At 39.8% G+C, this 25598-nt stretch overlaps 1 protein-coding gene across 3 annotated transcripts in view; it reads left to right on the top strand.

The window, feature by feature from the left end:
* The first annotated feature begins 204 nt into the window (after nt 1-204).
* Xkr4 (XK related 4) overlaps nt 205-25598 on the top strand; it is a 459508-nt gene continuing 434114 nt past the window's right edge. For all 3 annotated transcript variants that reach the window (XM_085835370.1, XM_085835368.1, XM_021171114.2), the window contains exon 1: nt 205-1256. In XM_085835370.1, coding sequence (XP_085691496.1) covers nt 460-1256 — 797 coding nt within the window. In that variant the 5' untranslated portion in view covers nt 205-459. The remainder of the gene's footprint in view (nt 1257-25598) is intronic.

The raw sequence follows: 25598 nt of genomic DNA, 5'->3' as shown, positions 1-25598 counted from the left end.
AAGGGATGAGGTCATCCTCTCCCTCGGAGTCAGCTGGTGGAGGAGAGGCTGCGGGAGGAGGGAGCGCGCGCGAGGGGAGGAGAGGAATGTGCAGGTCCGAGGAGCTCCGCGGCGGCCGCTGCTGCTCCTGCTGCTGGCGGCGGCGGCGGCTCGTGCTGCAGCCGCGGGGCCGGGCCGGCGCGGAGCGCGGGCGGCTGTCAGGGGCGCGCGCGGGCCGGCGCGAGCAGCTGGGCTCCGCGCAGGCAGCCAGGCGGCGCTCCTGCGGGTCCCGAGCGTGCGGCTAGCCGGGCCCAGCGCCCAGCCCCGCGGGCGGCGGCGGGCGAGCGGGCGCTGGAGTAGGAGCTGGGGAGCGGCGCGGCCGGGGAAGGAAGCCAGGGCGAGGCGAGGAGGTGGCGGGAGGAGGAGACAGCAGGGACAGGTGTCAGATAAAGGAGTGCTCTCCTCCGCTGCCGAGGCATCATGGCCGCTAAGTCAGACGGGAGGCTGAAGATGAAGAAGAGCAGCGACGTGGCTTTCACCCCGCTGCAGAACTCGGACAATTCGGGCTCTGTGCAAGGACTGGCTCCAGGCTTGCCGTCGGGGTCCGGAGCCGAGGACACGGAGGCGGCCGGAGGCGGCTGCTGCCCGGACGGCGGTGGCTGCTCGCGCTGCTGCTGCTGCTGCGCAGGGAGCGGCGGCTCGGCTGGCTCGGGCGGCTCTGGCGGCGGCGGCCGGGGCAGCGGGGCGGGCTCTGCGGCGCTGTGCCTGCGCCTGGGCAGGGAGCAGCGGCGTTACTCGCTGTGGGACTGCCTCTGGATCCTGGCCGCCGTGGCCGTGTACTTCGCGGATGTGGGAACGGACATCTGGCTCGCGGTGGACTACTACCTGCGTGGCCAGCGCTGGTGGTTTGGGCTCACCCTCTTCTTCGTGGTGCTGGGCTCCCTTTCTGTGCAAGTGTTCAGCTTCCGCTGGTTTGTGCACGATTTCAGCACCGAGGACAGCTCCACGACCACCACCTCCAGCTGCCAGCAGGCTGGAGCAGATTGCAAGACGGTGGTCAGCAGTGGGTCTGCAGCCGGGGAAGGCGAGGTTCGTCCTTCCACGCCGCAGAGGCAAGCATCCAACGCCAGCAAGAGCAACATCGCCGCCACCAACACCGGCAGCAACAGCAACGGGGCCACCCGGACCAGCGGCAAACACAGGTCTGCGTCCTGCTCCTTTTGCATCTGGCTCCTGCAGTCACTCATCCACATCTTGCAGCTTGGCCAAATCTGGAGGTACTGTATCAGGGTGGGGGTTGAGAGAGACTACTACTGTTCCTACATGCCTGCCCACCATGTCCACTGTTCTACTTTTGCATGAAATCTTTCCTAATGACTAGTAAGCCAAGTCACTCTGTGGTTATTTTCTTTTTTAAACTGCTCCCTACCTAACTCATGCTAGGTGAGGAAAAAGAAACCAAGGAAGGGCACGCAGGAACGTGTTTGTAGTCTGTCACGTTTCCCATCTTCTCATAGACTAGCTTTTCTATGTATGCTACAAGTTCTCCCCCGATTGTAGACTTAATATTTCACTAGTAGAGGATTCCTCTCACACTTACTAAAAAGTCATTTTCATTATGTAGAATTCTTGGTGTGTTGTACTTTGGATGGTTTCCTTTGTGCTGGGGTTGAGTAGGATTACAATTCTAATTAAATAGGACTTGTTACTGCTCAAAGGTGCCCATATTTGGATGATAACAGCTAAAGAAGTACTGAGCTCAAAGTAGTGTTAATAAATATTTGACGTATATGTATATATATATATATATATATATATATATATAATGAATGAACATATATCATTTATGTTGTGTGTGAGTGTGTGTGCATAAGTGATCAGACTCTGACGTATATATTGCTCCTCTGGTTACCTGGTAGCATCCCTAGTTTGACTTTCACATGTAACTGGGAATCTTTAGAAAAGGGGTAGCAAGTACATTGGTCAAACTTTAATTGTGCATTTTCATTGGCTGATTTACTGCTTCTCACTTGATCCACCAAGTCTCTTTACATAGTTGTCACTTTGCTTATACACTGAAGTGCAAGACTTAACTTGTTGGGCAGGGTGGAGCCATCACTCAGGCATTACTGCACAGATGTAGGAATGTGGTGGGACAATATGCTCAGAAATCTATTCTTTTGACTTCTCTGTGTTTAGAAGCTTTGGAACACAATGTTTAACACATTAAACATATATGTTTAGAAAAATATAGAGGCTGTTACCCTAGAGACTTCTTGGCTCTAAAGCAGTGTAGTAACTATGTAGTGTAATGAGTGGAAACTTCCTACCAAGTGGGCTGATACTGGCCTGAACTCTGTACTTTCACCTGTACGTTTTTTGTTTTTTGTTTGTTTGCTTGGTTGTTTTTTTTTTTTAAATGATGAAAGACATTCTAAGCCATTGGCATGATGAAGTATCCCATGAAGAAACAGCTCAGAGCATTTGTAGCATAGATTCACACACTTCTCTTTCTGGCGAACAACAGCGTCCTTGTCTGAGGAGAGTAACTGTAGTAATCCCATTGCTCTTCCTAGAACCAATATCTGTAAAGCAGAGTGAGCATGGCCCTAGACCTCTTGCCTTAGAACGTATTTAGAGAAGATACTTTCTGGTAAAGTGATGCATGCTGTACTGTTAGACAAATTGATGTGGAAACATATATATTTCAGACTCTGGGAGACTTTCTAAAACATCAGTTTAACTGTGGCGTCTCAATTTCCTACAGAAAAGTATTGAAGGTCCAAGTTGGGTATTCTTTAATTATGAGGAAGAACTAGAAGGGTTATTGAAGTACTGAAGTTATTTAGTGGCTACGATATTCAGGATTAGTAGTTTTAATCTAGCAGTGTGGTACCAAAAACTTACCAACCTATTTGGTAACTTGTGAAAACTATAAAATATTCTGAAATCACTTCCTTTTAATTATCTGTAAATCAGCAATATAAGTGCTTATTAGTTATTGTCACTAAACACCTGTGTGTGCCTCCGACAGATTGACATTTTCTGAAAAGCACGTGGTGTTAAACTCAGTGTACTGAAGAAGTCATTTTAATTGTAACATTTATTAGACTTTTGAATCTAAACAGTTTACCAATTGAAAATAATGCTTCTTCTCTTCAGGAAATGATGCTGAGAAAGTGAGAAGTATGAAAATGTGGAGAAAAATATTACAATGAGACAGTAGCCACTGGGTCAGTGGATCTAATGAAGGGCCCATGAAGGGCAAAGGGTGAAAGGGTAGGGCTGAACATATAAAGAAGACCACAGTCTGTCAGACAACTGTGTTGCTGGTTGAACCTTGGAGAAACACATGGCTCCCTTTTTGTTAAGGTCCCTACAAAATATTCCTGAGAGATGCTGAGGTTTATTTTGATAATAGCTCATCTGAGTTGAACTGTTCCTTTTGGAACTATCAGGCCTTTTTCATCACTGTCTAATGAGATGTTCGCTGTGGAAATCTGAATTGCTGTACAACCCATTATTTGGTTTTGCTGAAGATATTTGAGTAATCTCCTGTTAATCTTATACAGCTGTGATCTAAAAATAGCCTCTTTATTTTTTGAAAATATTCTTCTAAATTACTTTGACTGAATGTATATAACTGAAAAGAATGAGGCAGAATGTGGAATTCAATGCTCAGATGCTTTTTTTGATATGTTTCAGTCTCTCCATGTTAAACATGTGACTAGAACTTTGTAGGGAGGCATGTACCTTTCATAATAACTAGTAGAAAGGGGCTCACCTAAGATTATTGCATTGGATCCTGTGTACCATTTTAGACTACCATACATCTTTAAATTAGAAGCATTCCTTGGCCGGTTCCAGTTCTCCTTTTCAAAGCATTCTATCCAAATACTGCACTAACACCAGGGTACTGAGTGTTTTAGAGCCCAGAAGTCATTATTCATGTTTTAAAGCGCTGCTGTCTTGGATAAGATAGTTTTTTTTTATCAGGGTTGCTAACTTTTCATTGCATTGTCAGGAAATTGTAGGTATTTTAGAGAAGGATCAGAGTCTAAAATCTTTCTATAGCTAAAATCTTTTAAAAATAACATCCATGTGTTTGTTTGTTCTGAAATAAGCCACTTGAAACATTGTGAACAAAATTTGCATGTGTTACATATGTATTATGAATAAAACTGCTAAAAGCAATGATACATGCTCATTTTAATTAACGTTTACTAATGGGAAATTAATGGAAGCTTTTAAAGTCATAGGAAGTGGTTCTGGGAAGGAGCCATACAAAATAATGAAGTGAGCTTTTGCTTCCACGTGGGAAGGGCAACAATTGCTTTAAGGAACTGTGCCTGCAAATGAATGAGAACATGCTCTTTATTATCCTCTTTATATAATTTCAGAAGAATGCAGATCAGCCAGTGGGAATCATGAATGGCACATCTGTTAACTCTGCCTTTAATGTTAAGGTCTGCAAAGGAAAGTTATTTTGTGCCATTCCTAAGCCTGGGTTAAAACAGTGATATAATATTGGCTAACTTCCTGTGTCCACTTGGAAGATCATGACAACAGTATGTGAAAATGATGATTTTTCTGCTCTGAGGTTGGAAGGTAGAAAGAGAGTTACAGTTTAGATTGGTGGAGGGATCTCTTCAGTAGACACACTTCAGATAAGGGCAGACTACAGACGTGTGCTCACAGTCCAGTCCTATACTACTCTGGCTACATCACTGGGTTGTTTCATTGAGTCCTGGCTTTGTAGCATGATCCTATGTTAGCTCTTATGAATAGGTGGTACAACGTATGTGAATGTGCAAATAGCAATTGCAAATAATGTTGTTCCTAGAGATAAGATGCACAAAACAGAACATAGGTCACCCTGTAAACTTCTAAAATATATGGATTACTGAGTCAGCATTAGTCCTAAATCCTGACATTATTGGTGCCATTTGCTAGTTAATTAAATAACCTTTTTTTGTCTATTTGTGTTTCTTCTTTGTGAATACAGATTATTTTATTTAATCAGCCTATATTGAATATCTACAATGTGAAAGACACTAATCTACATACTAACTTTTGTCTAGATACTAACACACTTTTCTAGATACTAAATACACTATTCTAGTACTTTGAAGTATCTGCTTTCTCAAGACAGAATATACACAAAATAATAAGTTTAAGTCCTTCAATAGAAACAAGAAATTAAAACAACCTTGATGGTTTATGTGAGGCAGAAGATGTCTTTATAAAAGCTTAAATGATGAGAAAACATTATGATTCACTTTAGAGCCTTGAGTACCACAAAGCATAAATACTGATCAAAAAAAAAAAATGATCAGGACACACTGTGTGTTCCCAAATGCAGTTTTCAGATGAGTAGTTAGAGAAAAGACTGAATAATTTTTTTGTACTAGATAATGAAAGGTAGTGAGATTTTATTCTGAAGTCTAGGAGGAACCTTTGAAGGATTATAAAGGACAAGGGCTTGCAAATGTGTTATAACATTGTTTTATTCAAAGCAATTTTTCACAGTTAAAAGTCTCAGAAGAGATGTCATTATTTCCTCTGATTCAAAAATATCTCTTCCATTCATAAATGCATGAACCTCACAGGGCTTTATTTGGGGTATTATTGAAATTTATAAAGAAACCCCATATATTGAAGGGTTATTTCTCAAAGAAATAGACTATCTAGCTCTGTCTATACATAATACAAAAGAAAGTTGTGGAACAAAATGTATTTGAGTGTTTGCTGTTGTTTTAAAGAGATTTTCCCCTAGGATATGGTAGAATATGGTAGGATATGGTAGGATTTGGTAGATATTTACATTTCTTGATCTGTTAGAAACAATTTTGCTAGTACTTAAAAAATCTATTAAAAGCTTGTTCTATATTTTTATTTGATCCTCAACTAATGTTGGAGGTAGTACATCCATTTTACATATATGGACATTGAAACAGAGACTTCTAAATATTATCCTCTGTAGGTCACATGGTTTTGTGTAGATTCTAGACTTTAATATTCACAGTTGAGGGGATGAGTCAAGCTAAAAATGGCTGGCAAAGCTGAGGGTGATGGTAGCGGAAGAAAAGAAGTAGGAAAATCTTAGGGTGCTCTGATGAAAGGTGAAGACTTATCGACTTATCGTGGAAAGAGATAAACTAATGTGGAGGCAGTCTGCCAAATGAATAGGGAAGTATGAGCCAGTGGCTTCACTGGTGGAGCACTTTGAATCTATACCAATAAAACTAACAAAAACAGACAGAAAGACAAAAGGATGCAAGTCATGGAAAGAGATTTTAAAAGGAATCAGGTAACAAAAAACACCCACTTTCTGTTAGAGGGATGCCTCAACAACTAAAAACCTTAGAGCTAAGGTTGAAACAATTGTCCTGTTAGTGGAGGGGTGTGCTGCATGTGGAAATATTTGGGGTATTATTGAAATTTATAAAGAAACCCCATATATTGAAGGGTTTCTCTTTCTTTTCTTGAGCTTTTGTGACCATTTCCGTCATTATATCCAGCTCCAAACTAAGCTTTTTATGGGTAAAGGAAGCAGAAAGACTTTTTCCTTCAATCCAGCACTTGTGCTGGTTTAAAGCTATCTGTTGCTTTATGGCACCACTTTCTTCCCTGGAGCATCACAAATCCCTGCAATGGCCCTGAGTGATCTCGGAGTTAGCTGATGGCTATAAATCCACACAGAAAGAGCTCCCTGTGAATTTACTTGGATTTCTCTGTGAGTTGGAATAATTTACCATTGGTAGGTATCTCTGTGTGGCATTCTTCTGATAACTAAAGGAAAAGTTCAGAGCTAACTTATTTGCTACATGAGAAAGAACATCTTATACTTATTATTCCTCCAGAGCATCTCAGCCTAACTTAATAAGGTGATTGAATATAGGACCTATGTGACTGTGTATCTATTAATCATTTAGGTAGTAGTAATTTTGAAGGGTTTTGATCAGTTACTTTAAAAAAATCCTTATTGGAGTTTGGGAGATGACTCACTAGTTAAGAGTACTGGCTGCTCTTGCAGGGGACCTTTGTTGAATTCCCAGCATCTACTTGACAGCTCACAACTGTCTGTAACTGCAGTCTCAGGGGATTTGATGCTCAGTTCAAACCTCCACTGGCACTCCACATGTAGTGTCCAGACATGCATATAAGCCAAACACTCATCAAATATAATAAATAAATCTTTAAATATTCACATTGACAACATTTTACAACTTACATAATGAACCAGATAATCTGTAGGTCTAAATAGCACAAGTTACCATTTAACTGTGCAGTGACTTGTCTTCATATACTCACTTGCTAATGAGACTGCCCATTTCTTTTACTAGTTTTAGAAAGTCATGTAGTAGACTCACTAGACCTTCAAAGGCAAGTCTCAGTCCTTAGGATAGGATTGGTTGCTCTACAATGTGAAGTGTGAGGTAGTGCACAGAGTTAGTAGTGAGAAGAGAAAGTACTTATCAGCTCTGAGTTTGCAGTTCTTGATAGATCTCAAGGAAAATCATGTCCAACAATTCTTGGCTGCTCTTGATATATTTGATCAGGATCCTTCATGAATTTGACCACCCTAACAAAGCCTCACCTCATTCCATCTACTAGAAGGTATCTTTAATACCTTTATCATATGGTCCATTGGAGAGGAGACCACCAGAGTCTAGATGAAGTTCTCATGGTTTACATAAAGAAAACAAATCTCACTCAGCTTGTCATGAACTGTTGGTAAAACCCAGGCTGTGCTTGCTGCTGTGTTGTTTGCTGTTTGTTTTTTTGTTTTTGTTTTTAAATGGTATAATGTATTGGAAATGATGCAGTGCTTTCTAGAAAGGATAGAATAAATTAGCCTACCCTTTTTTAGTTTGCAAATGCTAGGGAAGAAGGAGTAAATTTTATTTTTATAGTCACTATCTGAAGGAAAAAAATGCATCTAGAAGCCCAGGTTACTGCTCTATTCTTGCTAATAGAGCAGTGAGCTTGGGGAAGCTTTGGGTTCAGTGTTAGTTTTCAAATCCCATTTATATTTGACTGATAATATCCTTTCATGTGGAAAGATGTCTTTTGGGGTCTCAATCTCCTTTTCAAAGTTTGTAGCCTTGCTGTCATAAACCATAATTCCATATACACAGTATCCATAGAGAAAATGATGATGTCAAAGGACTCTAGAGTAAGATTAAGGTGGATGAAATTAGTGATTTAAACTGACACAATTAGCTTTGTATACCTCCCAAGCAGACAGATAAAGTTATGTTTAGCTTGCAACTGATGGGAATATTAAGAGATTCGTTTATCCTTTCGAACTAAACCTGGTTTCAGATGAGATAGCTTAGCCATGCAGTAGCTGAAGCTTCACCTGTGTTTGCTAGGATATGTGGCACTCTGTACATAAGATATAGCACAGCTTCCATAATGCCTCAAAATTTAGATCTTTTAGTTCATCTATCTTATTCTTAGGTTCTGGTTTAAAGGATACCCATGATCAAAAATATTATCTAAAGTTCTTTCAAAGTCTAGAATTCTGATTCTATTCATGCTGTAAATTCTTTTATGCGTCTGATTCCCAGAGTGTATATATGAGGAAGTCCATACTAGTTCCTTCAGGGCCCTTGAAATAGACTCTTTTGTTTCTGTAAGTCACCAGGGATTTACAGTGGCCTTTTCAGATTTGATAGTAATGGTGTCAGAACTTCTATAAACTGACATAACTTGCGCATGAGGAAAGAACTATAAACTGTAATGCACCTGACATTATGTCATTCTCAAATTTTAGTTCCAAACAAATAAAATTTCTCATGAAAGCACATACTAAATTATTGGAAATGGATGCTAAAAGTGCTGTATTCACCAACTCTAAAACAGACTTGGGAATTCAAAATTGCCATCTACAAATAGTGTGGCCAGCTGGAGCTCTGTCATTAACAAATAAGAACAGTGCTTCTGAGGCTTTGGATAAGTTCTCTGCACAGATAGTAAGAAGACCATTGCCAAAGCTAGATTTACTTTACAATTAAAATTGGGTTATACTGTCACTGACAATGTGCTGGAAACTGAATTTAAGCTCTCTGTGAGATGTCATACTCAGGCCCATTTGGGGACAGATTGCACTCTGTTACAAAAGATGCATGCATCAACCTTCCTTGGGTAGGAGCTATCTGGATTCCTGAATAGAGTAAATTCTAATTCCATGCCAACATTTGAGATTTTAAAAGTTGTAAAAAAAAAATTAAGCACCTATTTTAAGAATTCTGAACTGAGTAATATGTCAAAGTATGTCCCAGCCTTTGTAATTCATAAGCAGACTGCTTGAACTGGTTCTGCTTCTTTTGTTCCATTTACACACATGCTGAATTTCTTTGCCAGGGGATTCCTTTTGTACAAGCACAACAGTGGGCAATGTGTGAGGTATGTAAGGATGATTCAAACAAAGTCATCCACATATAGAAAAGTGGGGTAGACAGGGAATATGCCTTGTAGAAGACTTTAGATGATTTTGCTTTAACTTCCTATCAAGTGTACTATATTTATAAGGGACAACACCTATCTGAGCTACCAATCTGAGAGATTTCATTTATGTTGAAAGCACAACTTGACTCTCCCTTTCCCTTTGCAGCTTTGACAATAGTCATGAATAAAGATCTCAGTTCGAGGCTCAATTCTTTTCAGATCTCCTATCTCTCTTGTAGCAGAGAATAAACAATCAAAGCCAAGGGGGCAGTTGGAGCATAATGGTCCCAAGGCAGTCTACCATTAGTTCCTGGCACTACATTCTATTGTTGTGACAGTGTTACAGAAGGGATCTTCAGGGAAGCAGAGGAAAGAACTTGGAAAGGCTTGTTTTGTCTTAATAGACTTTCAGCTTGTTAATTAATTTCCTGTTTTGCAAAAGTAAAATTAATATCCATCATTTAGAAAATGTAGGTCAATTCAAAAAGGCTTTCCCCAAACAATTTATCACCATTGTAGCTGGTACTGTAGCACAGATGAGAAGTGAATCTCCTGAGGCTTTATATTTCTAAGGGAGATACTACTATTAAAATTGGCAGTCACAAGTAACCTGTGGTGGTTATTTTTCTACTGATAAAGTGATGGTCTGGCTCAACATTTATTCAAGACTTAAGATAGTAGCCTGGCACTGACTAATGAGAGCATACACATTAGATATGTTTTTATTTTGAAAAACAAACAGCAACAACAAGTTAGCTAAAGTAATGTTATTTTCCCACCTTAAGATTGAAATCACTTGAGTAGGGAGGCAGGAGCCTGATTTTATCAGACAATCATACCCAAACATTCTCTGGTTTGGACATAAGAACTATCCATAGGTCCACTTCTATTAGCTGGAGAAAGAAGAAATTTAGCAAAGAGGGAAGTAAACAAAATCAGAGAATTTTATTCCATATCTAGTAGGTGGGCTTTCAAATCTTAGGATCAGGAGTGGTGAATCAACAATGATGGCATTATTAAACTATGTCACCATCAAGCTTAGAGTAGTGCTTTATTAGTCTTCCCAAATTCCTATTAGGTGTGTCTGCAAAAAGAAGCAAAGTTTGAGTTGCAGAAGTGATCAGGCTAATGAGACATACTCAATATTCAGAGTGCCAGTGGGCTGCACTGTCAGAAAGTTTTTGACTTGATATTTTGTGTTGTACCTTTGTTCTACTCACCTTTCTTCAAGGCAGTGGCCACACTATCAGACTCCACCCAATTTCCCTTGTATTCTTGGATAAAAGACACACACACACAGTTGTTCATTTTCAATTTCTCTTCTTGGTACAATTGTTGGGTGCTACTATCTTTTGCCTGGACAGTTATGCCCTTATCAATACTCTTAACTTTGTACCTCTCACCTGTCCTAAACATCAGTGGCTACCCCCATCTAGCTCCTGCCAAACATCCCTGACTACCCACCTATAGTAGTAGTGTACCTTACATAGCTTCTGGCTTCTTCTCCCTCCAAAGCATGGCAAAACTCTTTCTTTCCTTCCTTGTGTCTCCCTTTTTCTTCCAGGGAACTGGAAGACCCACCTGTACCTTCCACCCAGCAATTGGCCCATGGCTTTTCTTTACTGACAGATCAAGATCCAATTTGAGAACAGGACCTCAGCATCAAAAACCATACTGACAATTTTATAGTATAAGGAAACAAAACAAAACAAAACAAAACAAAACAAAACAAAATAAAACAAAACAAAATAGGAAATCACCATTCAGAGGAGCCAAGCAAGCACACATCATTGAATGGAAAGAATGTAGAACAAGGGCCATATATAAATATGTGGTAAAATTTGAGTGTACCTTAACAAAAATTTTGAGAGGAAAACTGTCTTAGATTTCCCATTTTTTAATGGAGTTCTGAATATTTACATATGCATAATTAAAGCCTTAGGGGTGGGATCCAAGTCTGAACACAATTCATGTATGCTTCCAATGCAGTTTATACACATGGTTGTTTGTAATTTTATGCATTTTTTAGAATAATTTTATTCATGAAGCCAAATTGCTTATCTTGACACATCAAAGAACAGACATAACTCTCACAAACACTTGTATGGTTTAGTTTTTGTCAACTTGACACAAACTAGAGACACCTGAGGAGAAGAAACCGATTGCTTCCACCAGATTGGTTTATGGGCATGTCTGTGGGACATTGTCTTGATTGATGATATATGTGGATGACTCAGTCCAATATAGACAATGTCATGACTGGGCGGGTCATCTTGGATGTATAAAACAGGAAGCTGCACAAGAGCCTATGAGCAAGCCAGGAAGCAGCATCTCCATGGCCTCTGCTTCAGTTCTTGCCTCCAGGATTTTGCCTTCAGTTCCTACCTTGACTTCCCCTGCTGATGGACTGTAACCTGTAAGCCAAATAAACCCTTTCCTACTCAAGTTGCTTTTGGTTAGAATGTTTTATCACAGCAACAGAAATCAAACTAAGATATTATCCATATGCACAAGCTGAGATTTCTACCTGTGTCAGGTTATAGTCAAAGGGTTTCAGAGTTCGAAGCATTCCATACTCAGACTTTTCAGGTTATGGATGATCAGCCTTTGAAGGACTCTAACAGTCCCCATAATGGCATCTGTGGGCCTTGCCTCCCCCACCATAAACCCCACTTTCTGAAAGGATAGACTCCCTTATTAGACCACTTCCTTGTTCCTGAAGCTGACTACCAAGGTCCAGCTGTCAAAATTCTTTATTTAGCTATTCTGACCAATGTGTCCAAGATGAACTTACCATCTCCCCATAGCACAGACTTCCATTCCCTATTTTTTTCTCATTAAAAACTACTCCTGGTCAGGTAGGTGTGGTGGCACATGCCTTTAATCCCAGCACCTTCTGTGACTTTGAGGCCAGCCTGGTCAGGACAGCAAGGACTATTACACAGAGAACCTCTGTCTCAAAAACAAAGAAAACCAAAACCAAAATAAATGAAACAAAACAAACAAGAAAACACTCCTGCAGAGCCAACTGCTGCTGGTCATGCCCATTGAGATTCAGTCATCTTGTCTATCCTGTTTAATAAAGGATCCTTTTGTTCAAGAAATTGGGATTTGTGTGTGGTCTGTGCCTAATCTGAGGTTGGGAAGGAACACAGCACAGTGCACAGGTCCTTTTGGTCTTTGGTAAAGGTACGTCATAATTAAAAGTTAAGGGCATCAAAATGCAAAGTGTAACTCTTGTGCTTCAAAACATATAGCCAGATGGAAGTAGGTCTGTTTTTTGCTCAGAATATACAGTTTCTTTATGATCAGACATTGAGAAGAAGGCCAAAATTAGAGGTTTAGTTCTAACTCTACTGCAGACAGGAGAGGTAGACCCATATAAGTTCACACTTGACAATATTGGTGATATACAAAGCCAATAAGAGGCCCTTGATTAAATTATATTTTTCACTGTCATAATTTTCCAGGACTGGAACAAAAATAATTGACCAGTAATAAGCCTTTAGTTATGGATCCATATGCATTTGTTTAAATTTATAATAATAAGAATATGTGAAAAGAAAAAGCTTTGCAATTTACTAGCTAAAGAATGAGCATGCTCCTCCTTCCAGTCTGTCTTAAGTACTAATAAACCCGTGGCCTTGGTACTGGGGGTGCTATAGACCTATGCATGTGCAGCTTTAGGGGCCTCCCAGGAAAACAATATCTCTGTTCCATGTCAAACTTAATGACCTGCACTGTAAAAAGGACCTGAGTGATTAGTAAGCACAAGGACTTGAAAAATACAAGGAAGTACCTGTTCTTTCAAAGGTCTTTCAAACCTCTCCTCTTAAGTGCTCAGGAAAGGCTAATTTGAGTTGGAATTTATCAGAAAATGGATGATCCAAACATTACAACTTCCCACTTTCACCTCCACCCCACACAGAGAAACTGCTTTGTAGATAATACCTTAAGCAAGAATATGAAGTCTTCTTCTAGTGAATGAATCAAAACCTTTTAAACCTTTATTTAAAGTCTGTGGGTTTGGGGCTAGAGAGATTGCTGTGTGGTTAAGAGCACTAGTTGTTCTTATAAAAGTCCTAAATTCAGTTCCCAGCACCTACATTGGGTAACTCACAACCAGCTATAACTCCATATTCAAGGTACCCAGTGCCCTCTCTGTCCTCTACAGGGATCTGAACTCAAGTGCACACATATGCTCACGTGCACACACACACACACACACACACACACACACACACACACACACACTTTAAGAAATGCCTGAGGATTCATGTTTTTCATGTCTGAGAATTGACCTCAATGAAGTTAAATTGATATGTTGAGTGTCTTTCTTTTGCAGGTTCATATAGGGTCAAAGTCCTGTGTAACTTCTGTCTTGAGGGATGGAACTGCCAGCTTGGTGGTATGAAAAGTACCACACTTGGGTAGTGTAGGAGGTGGATGCTAAGGAAAGCAAGCAATGCAAAGTAAGTGATACTGGGAGGATATAATGGGGTACAAATGACATGCATTTGCTCAGAGAAGCAGAATGGGCTTGTAGTGACACACCACTCATATTTTTCTGAATTAGGAATTGTCTTAAAGACCAACAAAGACCATATGAGCTTCCCTTTGGCACAGAGTGAGGACATGTCTGGAGGTCACCCAATTTACATTTTCAGTGTTGTCTGTATTGGGAAAGAAGTCTGAAGCAGGAACTATGTCTTTAGGCCTAAAACAATTACAAATTCTAGCCACAAATTATCTGGGTATTAATGTACAATAAGCAGTGCTTTCTAATGAACAAACATTGCCATTCAGTTCACTGCCTCACAACCTGTGTGGCCACCAAGCCACAGTCATGGTATGAGAAATAACTGTGCTGGTGTCCTCCCAACTGAGAAATGCAACCTTCAACAAAATGGCAAAATAGGTAGGTGTCTTTGTTTTATTTTATTTTAAATGTATTTTACTACTATAGTCAATATATGGTTGATGGTGGAGACATGCATATCAGAAGGTGCATGTGGAAGTAAGGGGATCAAATTCCTGGAGTTGGTTCTGTCCTTCTAACTTTATATGGCTTTCAGGGATTGAACTCAGGTCAACAGGCTTGTGTACTAACTTGAGCCATCTTGTCTGCCCTGTGTCTATATATTATAATGGAATGATAGTGAAATGGTGACCTAATACATATTATATCTGTGCATGGTTCAGTTTCCTCCATTTATATTAGCAGCCAAGAGAAGTGTGGCCACACCAGAAGTATTACTTTTCTCAATATTTCTCCCTTGGCTTCTCCTTCCTGCAGCATGTGGTGTTGCTGTCGTGTTACACTTGCTACCAGGGTCCCCATCCTTTAGGTGCTAGGACATGATTCAACCCTCACTGGAAGAGGTGATGTTAATCAGAAGGCTGTGGTAATGGCCCTAGGCTGCAGACCACTGTGGGGTTTTGGTTTGTTAGCTACAATTGATAAACAGCTATAAATCATCTAAAATAAATCTGTGTCCTACTGAGATGTGATTGAGTCAACATGAGTAATTACATGGGTACCTGAGGAACTTGGTATGACAAAAGGAAAATGGGTGCCTACTAATCATTTTACACTGGTTATAGGTTAAACTCATGATGGGTTATGTTTATTGAGTTAAATAAAATACATGATTAAAATACATTTCACTTGTATTTTCTCTCTCTCTCTCCCTCTCTCTCTCTCTCTCTCTCTCTCTCTCTCTCTCTGTACGTATGTGTGTGTGTGTGTGTATGTGTATATTAATGCTTTGTGTATACTAAACATATATTGAACTACATGCCCAGCCCTCTTTTCCTATTTTTACATTATGGCTATTACATAAAATTACATACGCAATTTTCATTCTGTTTCTATTAGACATTGTTAGCCTCAGAATGTCAGAGCTTCTTGAGGAAAGAAAAAGAGAAGTCTAAAATGAAATGTCTCAAATAATTGGGAAGACAGGCAGGTCAACAATGGAGTTTACAAAATAAATGACCTACTGATGTATTCTGACTCTTTGGGGGACAAAATCCCTTTCTATGTGGAAGCTTATTGTGATTCCTACCTTTCCTCTGCTTAATGGCTAGTAGCATGGTGGGCTTGTTTGGTATACAATAAACATCATTTGGTGAGGATATTAAGGATGCTATTTTGCAAAAACCAATGTAGATGTCCTGTAAGATGTCCCATCTGAGGTTCAGAAAAGAATAGAGACTTGCCCGGGTTCTCAGAGGGACCAAATAGCAAACACCTATGTTTACCTACAACATTATGTTATCAAGCCTCAATCTTCCCTTCTTTATTACTGTTCTGAGACTAATACAAGACTGTGAGGTGGAGAAATATTTCCCTACTTGCCAAAATAGCCAACTATGCTGAGGACCTCAGGGAATTTGTCTTTACAATGCCACCAGTAGAAACTAGTCAAGATCAACTATAAATGTTTTCCTGACAATGAGAGTAGGAGACACACAGTCTTGGCTTTGCTCTTTTCTTCTGCACTTTAAAATAAGAGAGAACAGGGTCAGCTCAGCTGATGTCCCTTGCAGTTCTACACTGAATATAGATCCTCATCTCATAGTTTATTGAATTATGTACTCAGGGAAGCCTCCCTGTTTATTATCTGGATTGGGTTATTTTTATAAACTATGACTGATATTGATGTGATAGACCAAACTTCAAGTACAGAAATTGTGGATCAATTACATCCATAATGCTTCATGCTTATGTGATACCTATTAGGAAGAAAGTATATATTGTTTCCATTCAGAAATGTGCAACTAAAATGTACTAAGAGCTAGAAAGATGGTTCAGACATTAAGAGAACTTACTTCTCTCTCAGAATACCCAATTTTGGTTCCCAGTATCCTTATTGGGTGGTTCTTAACTGCCTATAACTACAGGTTAAAGAAGATTCAGATTTCTTTTCTCCTCAGGCATTCACATTCTAGTGTCTTCATGTTTTGTGCTTCAAACATGTGACTTCAATGATATTGTATTCCCCTTAAGTTTAGAGTGGAGCCTGTAATGGGTAGGGATCTTTGTGAAGCCATTAGCTAACAAATCTAAAAGAGGTAATTCATTCCTACAACTACAATGCTATAGTTTATAGTTGAGGGTGTTGTCTCCCCAATGTAAGACACATGTAGTTTATAGTTGAGGGTGTTGTCTCCCCAATGTAGGACAATTTTATCAAACCTCTATTAATATGTGTGGATATTTTATGACAATAAAAAATAATGTCTAAGGTTCATTCCCACGTGAATAGCATGTAATTAGCCTGTATTTGTGTTCTCATTTTCAGGTAATCATGCTTCAAATCATGCTAGTTATATCCCATAACTTAAGAATTAACTCTACCACAGACTCAAAGGCAAAGAAGAACTCCCCCTCTTTTCTCCTTTACCTGCTCTTCAAGTATGTGGCATTACTTGAAATTCATCTCCTGAGATCTCTCTCAGAGGACAAGCATATGCAAATGCTAGATTTGCAAGCAATTCAAAAATTTCAGAATCAGACACATCTGACAATCAAAAGAAATCCAAGGTGCCCCTTGAATGTGGACTGACTAGTGTTGATAGGGCTCTCTAGCTGCACACTGATCCTACTTTATTGTTTTTGTGACATTCCATTAAACACATCCACTATCATTTTCCTTTTTAATTCAATGGCATTTTTTGCCAAGAATAAATATACCAGAAATACTAGATTATTCCAGGTTTCCCCTGACTAGTAAGAGTTGCTGTAATTTCTAATAGATTATAGTTCAAAAGTGGCCTACATTCTGAAGGTTAAGGACAGAACTGCTTAATAAAATAGAGTAAGTGGGAGTTACTGAGTTACACTGAACAAATACCAAGCACAAAGAAAGAACGTGCATGTCTTAGTTAGGGTTTCATTGCTGTGAACAGATACCATGACCAAGGCAACTCTTATAAGGATAACATTTAATTGGGACTGGCTTAGAGTTTCAGAGGTTCAGTCCATCATCGTTAAAGTGGGAGCACAGCAGCATCCAGGCAGGCATGGTGTAGAAGGAGCTGAGAGCTTTACATCTTCATTTAAAACCTACTAGGAGAAGACTGGCTTCTAGGCAGATAGGAGAGTCTGAAAGCCCATGCCCAAAGTAACAAACATAATCAAACAAGACCACACCTATTCCAACAGGGCCACACCAAATACTGTCAGTTCCTGGGCTAAACTTATACAAACCATCACAATGGACACAGGAGCATTCTTTTATTGTATAAAGGGCTAAAACAACATGTCTGCAGCAAAGGATTCTAGTAAGTGGGAAGGGCAGTTGGATCTGAACTTGAACAGGGCTAAGAGTGACTTTCCAAGGGATCTGAACAAGTTTATTGTTGTTGTTGTTGTTGTTGTTTTGTTGTTGTTGTTTTGTGTGTGGTTTTTTTTTTTTTTTTTTTTTTTTTTAGACAAGTGACCTTGAGTGTAGTGGAGAGATTCAGAATGCAGTCAAATACTTGTTTGTATAATGCTACTTTACAACTTCACTTTAGCAGTGTAAGAGGAAGGTGCCCATGTGCTCATCAGAGTCAGGGAAATGAAAACATGGCTGGGAGTAGGACTTAAGAGCTTTAAAGTATGCTACAATGAATGTACAAAATAAATGCGGGGAGGTGGGTATGACAGAGTTATCACTAAAGAGTCGGGTACTGGTAGTTAAAGACTCTATTTAATGAGTTATCGGAAAAGGCATAAACATAAACAGAGTTAGGAACATGTTAAATAAAGATGCTTGGTAAATGCAGCCTAGGCAATTAAAAAGATTTACCAGACTACATCTAAATACAGTGTAGCGGATAATTAATGGGCATGTAACAAGTCAGTAATAATCACCCTGAACTTGCATAGTGGCTATTAACGCATGCACATGAGGAGGGCTGGCTTTCACGATCTTACAAGTTAGCTAGAACATTCTCAAGAGAAGTTGGAGGTTCATGGAACACAGCCTGCTGAGTGATCCGTTTCCTGAGCCAGAGATGCCTAATTTTGCTATTTATTTATTTATGAGGCTAAAAAGACCTAAGTCAAAATTCCAGCCCCATTTTGACTATTGCTCAGGCTCCAATGTCAGAAGAAGTTTTTGCTTTTTTTTCTGTGCAGAGATGTGAATTCAAACCTAGATAAGATATGTGTAGATGAGTTACAGGGACACCCTGAATGTAAACCATTTAGATTATTAGGGTGTGATGAATCTTCACCATTTGATGCTTTTATGTAATGGCTCAAAACAGCTCCATAAACAGCCTTCCAAGGAAGGGACTTTTGAGACCTCCTCTTTTTATTCCACTGTAAATTCCTTTGAGCAGTAACTTTATAGAAAAGTTGCCTGGGAAGTACAGAATGTCCCTGGTGCCCCCGTCACTTTCCCCAGATGCCACTTGGAGGTTCCCCTGTTGTGGTTGGCATGGTACATTTGTTCCAATTAATATGACTATTGACATATTCTTGTAAGGTGACAACTTATAATTGTATATTTTATGGGCTTCAGAAGTGTTTAAGGGCATGTATTTACCATTATATTACCATAAAGACTAGTTTAGCTGTTTCCTCTCAAATCTCCTCTGCTCTCTTTAATTATTCTCCTGTGTCCCATATAGCAGGACCCAGTTATTCGTGGATGCAAGGGGGACCGCAAACCTGAAGAGAAATGATCTAGAAAGAGAAGCGGAGACCAAGGAGGATTCCTGTCAAGGTCTCAGTTTATTAGGCTGAAACACCAGGTTTTAAGCACACAGCGAAGGAAATAGGGAGGGGTTGAGGGGGAATTAACTAAGAACAAAGAAGTGGGCATCTGGGAACCTGAAGACTGAATTCAGGCTGCAGGCAGGAGGCACTCTGAGTCTTATCTCCAGAATGTAGATTCCTCCTTAACAGCCCTGGGTGTCAGGCTGGGCTCAGCACATAACTCGTGTCCTTAGAAGTCTTGGGAGTCAGAAGAGATAAGGAAGAGGGGACTATAATTCAGCTTTTTACAGCCTCAGGTGCCAGGAAGGGAATAGGGAGGAGGGGGTGATGACCAGCTCCTTAGCACAAGGCCATTTGGCTTGTTAGGGTGGGAAGCTGTGAAAGGCCTACTTTCTCACGGCATGGTCTTCAACACTCCTGACTTCTGCTCCAAACCTGGATGTGCAAACCCACTGATGTTTGTGTCTGTCTACAGTTTTTTTTTTTCAAGGTGTCCTGCAGTTGAAATCCCACTTGCATGTTGCTGTCTATTGTCTCTTTCACAGCAGCATGCATTAGGGGTTCCTCCATATCTTTCAGTAGCTTGATAACTTATCACTTTAAACTTATGAATAACATTCCGTTATATGGATTAATCACTAGTTTATTCATCCATCTACTGAAGGATATGTTGATTGTTTCCAATGTGTACTAATTATGAAAAAAGCTTCAATAAATATCTACATGCAGTGTTTTGTTTTATTTTTTTTTCCTTCTAATTATTTTTTTGTATTATTTTATATTAGGTATTTATTTCATTTACATTTCCAATGCTATCCTAAAAGTCCCCCACATGCTCCCCTACCCACTCCCCTACTCACCCACTTCCACTTCTTGGCCCTGGCGTTGCCCTGTACTGAGGCATATAAAGTTTGCATGACCAATGGGCCTCTCTTTCCACTGATGGCCGACTAGGCCATCTTCTGATACACATGCAGCTAGAGACACGAGCTCTAGGGGGTACTGGTTAGTTCATATTGTTGTTCCACCTATAAGGTTGCAGATCCCCCCAGCTCCTTGGGTATTTTCTCTAGCTCCTCCATTGGGGGCCCTGTGATCCATCCAATAGCTGACTGTGAGCATCCACTTCTGTGTTTGCTACATGCAGTGTTTTACATGGACATATGTTTTTATCTCATTTTTTGTTGAGTCCAAGTAACCCAACTGCTGGACTATATAGGAGAAGAATGCTCAGTCTTATAGGAAATTGCTATCTCGATCCTAAAATGTCCACACCAGCTTTCATCCTGTACTTGCTAACTCTTGAGCACCTGCCCCATACGCCAGATAAAGCTCTGTTGGGAGAACAGATGAAGACTCCAGATGACACAAATACATTCAAGTTGCAGACACTGTACAGCTAGGTAGTAATTTATTACTTAGGAACCATGCATGCTACATCATATGAATTTTCTCAATACATTATAAACTATTAAAAAGCTAAATCATTCTTTTTAAATTTTTCTTAGATATTTTCTTCATTTACATTTCAAATGCTATCCCCAAAGTCTTCTATTCCCTCCCCCCACCCTGCTCCTGAAGCCACTCACTCCTGCTTCCTGGCCCTGGCATTCCCCTGTACTGGGGCATATGATCTTCACAAGAGCAAGGGCCAGAATACTATTCTACTAGGTAGTTGTATGAAATTATCCTAAGATACCAGACATTGAGTTCTAGTACCAGTTCTGTATTTTCAAGGTGAAAGCAAAAAGTATTAGAAGAAAAATTTCCATATACCTTTGGAACTAATTATTTCTTGTGGATAAATTAAGTTGCTTAGTAGTTATTACTTTAAGGTGTAGCTGTATGAGGCTGTCAGAATAGCTTGACTGGCATGCATATCTACTACTACCCAGAACCACATAAATTAAGGGTGTTTGACACCTAAGAATAACCCCAGCACTTAGCAGGTAGAGAAAATTGAATCAGGAGTTCAAGGCCAGCCTGAGCTACATAATACCTGTCTTAAAACAAAACCAGTAACTGAAAGCAAATAAATAAATGCTTTTTCTCTTAGGATAAAATTCCACAGTGAACATGCACACACATGAATATACATCACATACACCCATGTACACACACACACACACAGAAGGTGTTAGCGTTTTTATTTTAATTGCTATAATTATATCAAGAATTGAGATAAACTATTTTTGTAATTTTTAAAGGCAGAAAATAACTTACATTTTTTCTCATCTTTTAGATGAGTGGCGAAAATGTGGCCATGTGAATACTTCTTTGTTTGTTTCAAGACAGGGTTTCTTCCCATATCCCTGGCTGTCCGGGACCTTACTCTATAGCCCAGGCTGACCTTGATCTCAGAGATCTAATTGCTTCTGCCTCCTGAGTGCTGGTTTTGAATGCACCACCACCTTCCAACCCACCCATGTGAATAATTTTAACCCAAGTTATTTAGTTGGGTGTTTTCCAATTCATTTAATTCTTGATAGAAACACTTTTGTGATAAATGTTGGCATCTGGTGTCAAACAAGCATTACTTACACCTGTTCATCTGATGAGCAGACAGTCATTTTTTTCTGTTCCTAAGCTGGCTTTATATCTTTAGTAGTTGTAGGAGTAGGTAGATTTATAATTGTTGACAGGTTATTCAGGAAACTGAAGTTTTGTGTGGTGTTTTGGTGTGTTCTGACAATTCTCAAATAGCTATCTGTCTGAGAAAGGCATTAACACCTTCCTGATTTCATCAAACAGAATTAGTCATTCCATCTGGTGGAGGCCTCCTAGCTTTTAGAAGGATTGAGACCTTTGCTTCTCTGTAGTGAAAATAAATTGTGTGTGATTAGAGCGAGGACAACTCATGAATGGGCAGCGTGTAGCTCTCCCTAGTTCTGGACATGCTTTCAGAGACTTGGTAAAGACATGGGCTTTTCTATGCTTTATGGGGAAAGTAACAGACTGCCTGGCTAAGATGTAGTCTCTGAAAACCCACTTTCAGGCCTAAGAAGCTCTAATAATGAAGAATTCATGTGACATCTGGATCTAATGCCAAGGTTGTGTGCTCTGTGGCAAAATACCCCCACTCTCTCTTTTCTCTCTCCTTCCTTCCTTTCTTTATTCTTCTCTCTCTCTCCCCATCTCTCTTTCCTTCCTTCTTTTTCCTTTCCTTTTTTGATTAAGTCATAGTCTTTTTAAGCTTTTCTGTGATTTCACTTTGGATTCAGGAAAGAGCTTTCCTGAAAAAGTGTGAAGAAATTAAATATAGAATAGAAGAGGGAAGCAGGAAGGGAGGCCATGGCTTCTAGGTTCCCCGGGGTCTGTGGGCAGATTTCCTATGTGCTTAATAGGATCCAATATTTCTGCAGGGCTTATCCTTTCTGTGGGGCTCATACTTGCTCAGGAACCTCTCCTACTTTCTGTGGGCTACAGCAAGTTATTAATTCTGGCTGATGCATACTTGTTAGTTACATTCCTCAATGCTGCCACTTTCTGAATTCTTTCGTGTGTGTGTGTGTGTGTGTGTGTGTGTGTGTGTGTGTGTGTGTGCGTGTGTAAAGACACTACAGATGTGTTCATAGCAGCCCTCAGCATTTAAGACAGTATTTTATGATGAGTACCAAATGATTGATTAAGTGAGTAGAATTAAAATTTAAACTACTAGAGGACTTTACCCTCATCCTAACAGTAGTTAGATGCATTATTAATTTCTGTTTGTTCTATTATGTGTGAATGGCATGATGCCTGTGGCATAGCAATGCATGTCAGTGTCCAGGCCAACTCCAGGAAGTATGGTCACTGCTAACATGATGCCTGTCCAGTATTACAGTAGGTGTTATGCAGAAGTTTTCTGCAGCATCAGACAGACTATGAGCTCAAAACGTGAGTTTGGAGAAAGAACCACATGGCATCACAGTCCCAGTAGCCCTTCACTGTCTAACGTTGCATGCTAATTTCTTTTGAGACCATCTCAGGAGCAGCAACCATTGAAAATATTGAGGACCTTCCATCACAAACCAAGCCAAACAGCCCTTAAGGGCTGTTAACAGAGCATTGGCCCTGCCATTTCCTCTATTCACTTCCAGAAGCCTCAGAATACAGTGTGTAGGACATGCCCCTGCCTATGTGTTTGCAAGGAGTGACACCACTCCTCTGTGTGACAGCCATGATTAATTACAACAGGTGAGGAAATGTGTGCCTTTATTCCATATTCTAAAACTACATCTCTCATTTAACAGCTTGTTTAAAGGATAAAAGTGCCAAACCACCCTCTTTTCAAGTATTCCCTTGTCACCTGAACAGTAGTTTATAGTGATTCCTCGCCCTTTGCCACTATAGGTAAAAGAAGCTGAAATCTCTTGCAGTTGTGTGTTTTTGTCCTGTTTTTAAAATTTATCTTTATTTTATGTATGATTGTTTGCCTATATATATGTATAGACACCATAGATGTGCAGGTGCCTTTGGAGACTTTGAAGGAAGCTAAAGTCAGATCCCTGGTGACTAGCCATTATGTGAATGTTGAAAACTGAACCCAGGTATTTTGAAAGAGCAGCAAATGCTCATAACCACTGTTACATGAAGTCTCTTAAATGTGGTCTGTTCCTTTGTAGACTTTACTACTCAAAAATTTTAAACAAAGAAGATTTAAATTAAATTACATTATAATTTAATGTGGTGTGTGTGTGTGTGTGTGTGTGTGTGTGTGTGTGTGTGTGTTTGTAGGGGTCTTGGAGAGGTGCACGTGCCTTGTGAGGCTTGTGCAGGTCAGAAGGCAACATAGAGGAGTCTGACTGCTCCTTCTACCACATGTTTCCTAGAGAACTAACAATTTAGGTCTTCAGGCATGGTAGTGAGTGTATTTATTCAGAGACATCTTGCTAGTCCTAGTACTGCAATCTGAAGACTGTGCTTCTCAGCTTCCAAACACATGCTCCAACGTGGATCTGCCTATTTGCAGTGCCAACTGTTTTCAAATAGCAGGAATGCTGTCTGTTCCTGTGGTCCTTGGCCATTCACTTGCACTTGCTGTTTCTGTTCCTCCTTGGAGGGTCTGCTCTTGAGACCTATAAATGGCCCTTTTTTCCCTTTGTCCTCAGCTGTTGGAACCCCTAGAGGGAACAGAATACTCTCACACCCATGCAAGTGTCAAAGAGGCTGGCTCTCTTAATTAGTTTCACCTGACTGCCACTGGATTTAAAGCCAATTGTTGTTAACTTGTTTCTACTGGTATAATAGTCATTTTACTAGTTCAGTTAAATTTTTTATCTCTTTTAAGAACATATTCACAAGAACATTCAAAGCTACATGTCTTTTTATTACAATTGCACTTATTTCTGTAACTTGGAAATAGTTCTCAGTTTCAGATGCCATATAGGCTTCCAGTGGCATAAAAGTCCAGTTGTGCTTTGCCTCTTTTCTGAGACACATATGCCATCCTAGCCTTTCTCAGCATCCTTGTTTGTAAGTGGAAAGCCTATACGAGGTTTCCAAGTGTGACACAGGATCACTGTCATTTTCTACAGGAATAGTTTGCCTGGGGTGGAAATATCACCCTTCCTCATTCATCAGAGTGTTAGGCAGGCACCTAGGCTCTGCTGATCTTATAAAGATCTTTTAAACTCAAATAAGGTTTATTATGAGGTTAATTTTCAAGAAATTCTGTGGATGGGAAAAATAAATATACCAAAAAAAATAGCAATTTTCAAAAAACCTGATTTATCAAGCTTCTTGTTTTGTTTTGTTTTGCTATGCTTTGTTTTATAGTGACACAGTCATTAAATTCTATTGGTTTGCAAATTGTAATTATGTTGGCATTTTTCTTTCCTTACAATAGGTTGAGTTGATTTGTCTATGAAGACTGTAAAATTCTTTTACAAAGTAGAAAGAAAATCAGCAGCAGCTGAAAGTAAATGGAAAAGGAAAGAAACAACTCCCAATATACATTTCAAAGAGCTACATTGTCTCAAGAAATTTCTTGCTAACTAATCAGAAAAACTGACAAGTAATCATCTATGAAAAATGAGCCAAGAACATGCATAGATAGTTCATAAAGATAATAAAGACAAGTGAATCAATTGTTTTGTCTGAAGTCCTGTGTGTTTTCACACTATCTAAAATCTGTGTTTGGGGATGTGTGAAGCCAGGGTGAACCCTTTTGTTTAATCACAGATCTGTGTCACTCACTTGCTTGAGCCTCTTAAAGTGGTCCCGAAGTGCTGGAGGTTTTTTGAGGTTTTGGTTTTGTGTCTTGAACTCCTTAGTTTATATAGAAGATAATAGAGTTGGCTCCCCAAACAGCCATGTCAGTTCTCATCTTCACATTTTAGGTGACAGACACTGGAAAGCTATGAAAAAAAATGAGAGAGTGTAAAGATTTCAGTCATTTAATGCAGCTCAAAGGGCAGTGCTGCCAGAGGAAGCCCATGATGCAGTGTGGACTTTGGGTTCCAGCTTG

Source organism: Mus caroli, unplaced genomic scaffold, assembly GCF_978045245.1.
Source record: "Mus caroli unplaced genomic scaffold, Mus_caroli_1 scaffold_1, whole genome shotgun sequence".
NCBI classification, from domain to species: Eukaryota; Metazoa; Chordata; class Mammalia; order Rodentia; family Muridae; genus Mus; species Mus caroli.
The sequence above is the reverse complement of the archived record's forward strand: the minus strand, read 5'-3'. Positions and strand labels throughout refer to the sequence as shown.